The sequence below is a fragment of the Echinococcus granulosus genome (genome assembly GCF_000524195.1).
Source record: "Echinococcus granulosus chromosome Unknown EG_S00175, whole genome shotgun sequence".
Lineage (NCBI taxonomy): Eukaryota > Metazoa > Platyhelminthes > Cestoda > Cyclophyllidea > Taeniidae > Echinococcus > Echinococcus granulosus.
The window spans coordinates 3522-12353 of record NW_020170555.1 but is presented as its reverse complement, the minus strand read 5'-3'; the positions used below and the strand labels follow the sequence as shown (position 1 = coordinate 12353).

Genomic DNA, 8832 nt, shown 5'->3' with positions numbered 1-8832 from the left:
ACCCCAGGTTGAGCAAAGCTAATAAAGTGTCCAACAGAGTCGTAGTGGTGAGAAATTCGTATATCGTCTGAAAATAAGGCTACTAGGGAAACGAAAGCAATTTGCAAAAAAAACATGCTAGATTCAGCACACTCGTAAACCAAAAATTCAACAGAGTATGAACAGGAACGGACCCTTTGGTCATTCCGAGATAATGCGGGCTACGTCAAGTAAGAACCGTGACACTCTAGCCAATCAGAGCTGAAATTTAATATTGACACTACTGTAACAATGCATCTGCAAACAATAACGATTTTTAACACCAATATACGTAAAGCGAAAGTTGGTGCTGCTTTTTTCATCCTGGTTATGAACACATGTCTTTTATGGTAATTCTTGCAGGCAGTTCGATGGGTATCCAACAATTACTGAACTCTCGATAAAACACGAAGTTTTGTATTCCCTTAACTTTATGTTAGAAAAAAAAACAATCCTTTTCGTAAAATCAAGAACTATTTTGACAAATATTGGTACTCCAATTTTTCGCTATATGTGCTTTTCTGAGTTTCTTTGTGCAGGAACTTGAACATGAGGACTATATTTGTTCATAATATTTTGGGCATGTTTTCCCTTGATTCCTTGTTTTACTTGTAATTCTTGACTTTACAAGCACTTAGGTCTCCGCCTTTCTACCTCCGCCAGGTAGCATGAATTTTTAGCCTTTCGGACAAAACACGTATTGTTGACATGCAGAAAATAGTAGAACTGCTGGAATGGACTGGATGTCCGGTTTTGCAGCGAAGGTACAACTATAAAACATTGGTTGATTTATTAACTCTCAGGTTTGGTGACGAGATACTTGGCTGAATTGGGTGGCCTCCAGACCACTTAATTAGCTCTAAGCTCAACGCATGTTGAATAGAAACATTTTGCTTAAGCATTATATGTTATTTCCTATTTAGGCAAGTTTTTTGTCAGAACATTTGTTGGCAATAGTAAAGAGCAAATCTGATCCCAAAGGACACCTATCCTGATTTCCACTGCCAGTTTAATAATTTTTGCGGTACAAAAGCAGCATACATGCTGTGGATGGGCAAATCAGTGAAAAGCCCTAACAGGCGTACTAAAAATGGCGTCCACCTTGGGTAGCTGCTTTACTCCCGTAAAACTACGATCATTCCCGTCCCTTGTTACATGGCCCTGCATTTGGGCTAGCAATCCCAGGAATAGCAATGGTCATGTGTGATGGTGAGCGAATTTTCCCTTCTCCACTACAGTTCCCATGCAGGACGAGACTCCAAATCCAGTGAAAATGCCAGAATGGATAAGTGGCACTGCAAATAGCTGACTTGTCAGTCGCTTGGAGTCTCAATGATTGGCATGGTTGGATCGTTGGTGTTTTAGAGCACGGATTAAGTTGTGATGTGTGAGTCTAGACAATGACCTAGGGCAGCGCTGGAGGTCAACGTTTAAAAGAGCAGGGGTTGTGCAATACGTTAGTTGTTTACTCAGTTATCGTGTTTGATAATGCTCCAACTTCAGTGGCCTGTCATTGTGCCTTCTCCGAGTGGGCTGGCCTGCAGGCCAAACCATTAGCCCCATCCCTATAGATTGTCAAAAATGTACATATTAGCCTAGAATCGTAAGTACTTTAGTCTTCAAGAAATACAATAGGCGTTAAAGAAGGTTGTGAGAGTGAGTGAAATAAGGAAAAATTGTGGTGGAATAAGGGCACACACTGCTAATGAGGGATTCTGTAACATCCCCAAAGAGAGGGTTAAAAGAGGCCTCTGCCCCCGGTAGAAACCACAGTCCTGTGTTCTGTGGGAGAGGTACTTACATTTGAAGTGATATTAATTGTGGATTGTTTAAAGTATTTTGTTATGGAGCTGTTAACGGGACTGGTATAAAGATGCCAAAGGGGTGGCCATGCAACTTAGACCTTTTACACTTCCAAAGTGCATTTTAAGCTCAGGTATTACGTCTTCTCTCATTTTTAGAGAGGCCTCGGGATGTTAAAGGCATGCAAAATACACATTTCACTTTGGAATTGCTTTAAATGTGCCATATTCGATTAAATGGCATAGCTTGGTCTTTAATGCATGAGCACCTTAAATTTGTAATAAAGAAACATGTCTTATAGCCGGGTATTTTTTTAATTTCAGCAAGCAACCTTTAGTTTTTTATTTATTTTAAAAACAATCTTCTTTTTTTCTTTAGAGGTAAGTTATGAAACCCTGATATTTGTATGAATAGATAAATACCACAAAGATTAAATGGAAAGTTCTCAAATAAAACAGCCTGTTTTGTCCCAAACTCTTTTTACTGCTTTTATTGAAATATTCTTCAAGGTCCTTTTCTGTTTGCGACGCCGATCTGTCACCCTATATAAATCCATTGTTTTTTATTTAGGTGAATGAAGGGTCAATATCCTTCCACTCTGCACCGATGAAAGAAAAATTGTTTAATTCCTTTTATTGTGCTACTGCTATTTCCCGTGAGCATTAGTGCATCGCACCTGATTGCTTTCATGACGATGTGGCACCCACTGGAAACAAATAAAACATAATTAATTTTTTTCAACCTAAGTTAGATGACTATGGGAGAATCCCTAAAATATTTTATTTTTCGAAATCCCTAAAGTCTCAATGGGTCACTCTTCACTACCCGACGAGGCACCAGCTCTTAAGGACCCCAGAAGTACCAACTCCTTATGCCTCCTTTTTTGTATCACTCCTGTTCTTGCCTTCAATTATGTGATTACCCAAAGGAAATAAAGAGGTGGTAACTGTTACTCTGAAAAGTATTGATGAAGTCTATTTTAAAGACAGGTTAAATTTGCTCATGGTGGACGGTGTAGAAGTAATCGGGCTGTCGTTCTCCCCTTAAAGTCATTCCCTCCTAGGAGTACTTTGCTTCCGCATAGTCAGAAAAAAACCTTAAAGTTTGCAGTGATAAAGCTGATTGCTGCTTCCCTGGTGTTAAATTGCGAGAGCATAAGAGACTTCGAATTGTACTTTCCTTTCTTTTGCAAAGAAACACCAACACCCTCATGCATGGAGTTACTGCACCAGAAAGCTCACATAAGTGTATCACCCTCATCAGTGACCACAAACCACCTCAAGTAGAGAGGCAATTCCTGTAGGTGAACCGTTTTTCATGTTTGCTTGTGTAAATATTGGAGACTGTCGTTATGTCAAATGAAGACGTAAGACTCGGCGTCTCTGACGTGTGGCACTTACCGGGGATTATGCTCTACCCTCAAATTATTCGCGCTTCTCCAAGAACAGACAAGGTGCTGTTAAAATGATTTTGTCGTCAACTCTTATAAAATGGTTTTCCCTGTTTCCCCCTCAATTAATTAAAAGGCGGAACGACATCACACGCTCTACTTTGATCAACCACTTTGTGAGGAACCTAATTAAAAAAGGATTATCTCGCATGAATGGCACGGTAGTTTACTGTTCCATGAAGCAGAAGTATTAAGAATTATGAATTTTTTAATTTAGAAGAAGAAAAATTCCAGTTATTAACAAATTAAACGAAAAACAAGGAAATCTAACAGCAAATATCACCTACCTTTGTCCCAAAACCTAGACGTCGGTGAGACTTCTTGCTTAAACCGAGCAAGATTCCTCCTCCTCCTCCTCCTCCTCCTCCTGGGAAAGTTAGGAATAGACGATGAGCTGGAAGAAAGTACTCTGCCTATAGTCATTTCCCTACCTCGTAACCCACCTCACCGCAAAACTTTCCCATCAGAAGACCTTATAATATATATGAGAAGAGAAAAGGGATGGAGACGCAAGGAGGTAGGTGGATAGGTAGGATAAGACTCTCATTCTTATCCTCATTCTCCTGATGACACTACTCTAAATGGTAATAGCCACCTCCTTTTGGAGGTGGCACTATGTCAACACGCGATCACATGAGAAGCAGACCAGAGAGTTAGGACTTAAGGGCAAAATGGAGGGCAGGTCTCCCCATAGCTTTTCAAGAAAAAGTGGATTTAGTTTATCTATGTTATACGAAATAGTATCCACTTATTTGATTACTCCTTATAGCGCCTTATGCAGGCTTATCGATCCCTTTGATGAGGCCACTTTTTGGACATCAGCAAGCCTTGTTCAGGCCTGCTACCTCCAAGATCTTCCGAACATTAATGATAAACATTTATGCTGGTACGTCTTATCACACCTTCATACTGGATGCCACGTTGGTCAGAATGTTAAGCCTACATGACCCTAGTAAGTGACCAAATCTACGAGGACGCACAACAGAAGAGCGACCAAAACTGCATTAACTTCTGGCAATCTCGCGAAGATGAAGTTCTGCGGAGCATTCAATAATCTGTTGAGATGGGGATTTAACAAATAGATGACATGATTTTAATAACTTCCATGGTGAGACAATCCCTTTTTTCATGCTGTCTTCACATAAATGCTCCTACTAAAGGTAAGTAATATGAGAAACAGGGTTTCTGAAGTACATCATCCAGACTGACTATCAAACTTCACAAAACTTCGCCATCCTGATGAATTTTGTCTTACACTGCCGCTAATAAAATAGTAGTAGTGGCGGCCAAAAGAGAGGAGGAGACAACAGTAAGCACCCGAGACAACACGGTATCTGTTTTAACCTTGTGATCTTTTTAATCACCACAAGTCGGTTAACAAGTTGAAGTGATATCGTTTCGTTTAATTTTACAGTCATCTTCCCAAAAGATGTCAATCCATCATGTCCTCAGGAAGAAGTCAGAGGAATTTTTTAACGGATTCCTACGAAAAAGCCCTTTTTGAGTTCTATCAGTTTCTGTATGAGGTCTCAATCGAAACACCGTTCCAAAAGAAACGACAGGAAAACATAAAAGCCATTATTTCAAAATGATTCCGAGCATTTTGATTTGCATGTAACATTGCGGCGTTATTTACTGAATAATTTATTAAGAGAAGAAAGATGGTGATTTAGGCGCTCATTTAGAGTTGTATCTGTTTGCCATCCCTATTACCACATTTAATAAATGCCATTTTGCAATTTTACGTTTCAAGTTTTTAGGATAAGACATTGCGCACGTGTCACTTTCATTCCCAACCTAATTTGAGGAAATTTGCAAGCAATTTTATAACCAAGTAGCTTACATGACTCATGTTTCATCTGTTTAAATTTCTTTCAGTAAAAACTAATCTAACGAGAGCGGCTAAAATCACGGTAACAAAGAGTTATGCGAACTGCTAAAATTACAGCAAGTGAATTAAAGTCTGACCTTTAATTTCCAAACACCTCCCTTAAATTAAAGTGGCAATTATTGAAGCCCCTAAGGATTTATTTTTAAACAAAACAAATGTTGGGTTGTTTTTTAAATATACTTGCGGCTAATTAAATGACCTGCCAAGCATGAGTGTCACTTTATTACGCACAAACTACATAGCTCACCTTGTACAGTGTTTGAAATTTGGCATTTGGTTGACATTTTATTTTTCATTACAATAGACTTTGCCGAGGCTAATTAATCCAAGGTCATGTCAGCCCTAACATTTAAATCCTACCTGTGGATTCTTGAGTGGCTTCCAGGTTGGCGTTTTCCCATTACGCCTTTGTTATAGGGTATTGAAAAAAATATTTCTTTAAATGAGAATACATAGAAATGCGGCTGGGATTTAGCGAGAAATTTAGACATCAAGATGAAGGAAATCCATAAATGGTCTCAGTAGAAGTGCCATCCCCACATCTGGGCTCCTCATACCCCGGATGGAACAATGGTAGTTTTGAAGGTGCGGAATCATAAGAAGGGGTGGATTTCAAGGACGGATCATTTTCTAACGTCACTGGTGGTGCCTTGTGCGCTGATATGTAGGTGGGATTTAGCTCAGCATATCGGTAATCAAAGCTTCCATTGGGGTTATAGGGAGGCGTCGAGTAGTGGCCGGGATGACCTGTGCAATTTGGTTGGGAAATTTGACGCTGAAAGCGATCTTCAAGTTGTTGATGAGTTTGTGACCATGGTGATGTGGAGGCTGATGAAATAGTGTCGTAGGCTGATTGAGGATGCTGATTATTGCTGAGAAGCCAGCTAGTTGAGGGGTTAAAATTGTTGGCTGTGGAAATGGGGTCAATACATTCGGAGAAGGACCAAGGTTGACGTGTCTTACACTCCTCCTTCACACCTAAAATGAGAAAAAATGTCTAACCGGAAAGTGAAAGTTGATTTAGAGGTCGTCAGAGAGCGTAAAGTTTTCCACTAAAAGCTTAGACAATGGTAATTTACTTTTTGCAGCTAAGTCAAATTACTAAGAGGTCTGGAAAAAAGGCAATATGTTGATCCATACCTTTCAATTAGCCGTGGTTGACATCACATAAAATTCGTTTATTTATTCTGTTCAAAACAGTTAATCCTAACAGAAGCTCACCACAACTCGACTCCGTCTGTTGGATATTCAGCTGAAAGGACTGTTGAGCCTGCTGCTGCTGTTGCCGTTGTTGGTCTTTGTAACTCTGTTGTTGGTGTCGATCTATGGAACTGAAATAAGCCATGTTGTCTTCAGCCGGATTGCAGCACTGTTCACCTGCACCCCTACCACCGTAAGCCATTTGACCGATAGCAAATGGACTTCGGTAGAACGCAGAGCCTCTTAGCATACCACCAAGTCCAATGGATCCTGTACTCGGTAGATTAATAGTCGGCTGCTCTTTCAACACAAGTTCCTGACTGCTAAGGGGTGATGTGACTTCCTTCATCGGCTTCTGTTGTTCTCCATGTGTCTCAGGGTTATTGTACGCCCGGTATCGGCATCTATTTTTCCGTCGTTTTGCATGATATGCGTAATTATCTCTCGCCGACCATCCTGGATACATCCGTTGATGAAGTTCCTTCTCTTTCCTTGCCATTTCGTAGAATTTCGCCTGCTCTTCGTGCGGTAGAGCATGCCATTTTCTGCCGAGAATTTGATTGATTGCAGCGGACTCCTTCATGGTGCACTCAGCTACAACTTTGGCCCTCATCTCTTTCATGAAAAGCATAAAGGCATTCAGGGGTTTCTTGACGTGAGCTGGCGACTTATCGGCCCTCTTACGAGCCGGTGTTGAAGTTGAAGTGATTGAATCGGAAATGGTCGAGACCAAGGCACAAGACTGATTCTGTGGTGAATAGCTCTTTCCGCACCGGTGATTTTTTGAACCGTTCACAAAAGGCGGAAATTTGGAGGAACTGTTATTGTTGGAGCCATTTGCAATTTCCGTCAAGTTGGAGAGAAAATGAACAGGATTGGAATGAGCCTCAGGAGCAGGAGACACTGGTGTTGGTGTGACAAGATTCATGGATTTTGCAGTGCAAACAAAGGGCTCTGCATTAGGAGCAGGAAATCCGGTCTTGTAGATGCTGAAAGACATGAAGGTGTACTGCTTGAGCGCGGGGGGGCTATCTATCAGGATTACCGAAATGTATAAAACTCACTTCAAAGTCAGGCGCCTATGCAATCATCATCACATTGTGTATCCTCTTCTGCATGAGCCAATCAAAGTGGGGAGATGATGATTGAGAGAGAGAGAGCAACACAGAGCGTATGCAGAAATTTGGCAGCTTATGAATTATCATGTTTTGACACACAGACGCACACACTGTCTCGCCTGATCTCTGTTGTCAAAATCTGTTAGTGAGTTACTATGACGAATAGCTCATGGCAACTCTTTTCGCAATATTTTATTACTAGCCGATATCAAACGCTTAACGTCTGACAGGATTTAAATGAGGGATCGCGCATCAAAAAAGAGAGTAAATAAGGGCTAAATGCTTCCGAAAAACATTCTGAATTATACAAAAAGCCATTTATTTTTTATTCTAAGAATTTGCCAATTTTAAAAACTTTAGGGAATAGTGGTGGGTTTCAAAGGCAATGAAACAGCAAGGTCGGAAAAAATGTTTTATACTGTAGGTGTTTCCTAGAGGTCTTACTTCATTTATTCCAGTTTATTACAAAGTATTTTTAGTAAACCAAACAGCAACACATTTGCGACCTCGCCAGATTTTCAAATCAAATCCCAGGTTTCTACGAAAGCAAATGCAGGTCTGGGAACTTCGTATTCGATCAAGTTTAGTAAATCGAGTCAAAAATCATTTAATTTTGCATAAATGGGACACGGTGTGGAAATATGCTTTTATTTCTAAGTGCAAACCCTGTCTGGTAGGCTATATTAAACCAAATATCTGAGTAATATAGCCTTACAAATTTTTAACAGTTTGTATGATGGAACTTGGGTAATTATAGACAGTTTCTGGAAAGCGGCTCATTTATTGAAATCATCACTGTTCTAATCTATTATTTCTATCAAACTAACGGAACAAAAACTTGGTGCGAATCCTACCTCCCCGTAACGCTTTGTCTCAAGAAGCTAGAAATAAATATACTTCTAGTCAACCTCCTTTATATCACCTTGTCTTTGTTTCCCAATTATCTATTCTGCTTCTTATGTAATCGTGCGAGTGTGCAATGCATTTGTCGAGAAAAGGTGACCACCATCACATGAAAAAATATAATCTGCTGAATACAGGGGATGTGGGTGAAAGTGTCTCTCCTGCATTCTAGATGGAATACCGAAGCATTTTTTATGCACCCATCAGTGTTATGCTTTTACAAGGTGAATGAAGAGGTGATGAAGTCTAGGAAGCTGATTGTCGTCGATACATAGCGTAGGGCAGCTACTAGATTTTCTTCCGTCATTACCCTTCCAGTTGATGCAGGTACAATCCGATCGCTTCACCATTAGTCGTGTTGAAAATTGCCGAATTTTCCTATCAGCAGGTCAATACGGAAACATTATCAATGGGGACGCGTAGTGTAGTGTAGTGAGGAGGAGGAGGAG

The 8832-nt window shown here is 40.3% G+C and overlaps 1 protein-coding gene across 1 annotated transcript; it reads right to left on the bottom strand. All coding sequences in view use genetic code 11, as the record gives it.

The window, feature by feature from the left end:
• Positions 1 to 5652: 5652 nt before the first annotated feature.
• On the bottom strand, positions 5653 to 7362 carry EGR_09910 (Transcription factor 7-like protein; the record flags this gene model as incomplete). The annotated part of the gene is made up of 2 exons (XM_024499159.1): positions 5653 to 6140; positions 6384 to 7362. The coding sequence occupies 2 exons, from the start codon at positions 7360 to 7362 to the stop codon at positions 5653 to 5655; spliced, it is 1467 nt and encodes a 488-aa protein (XP_024346413.1).
• Positions 7363 to 8832: the final 1470 nt, after the last annotated feature.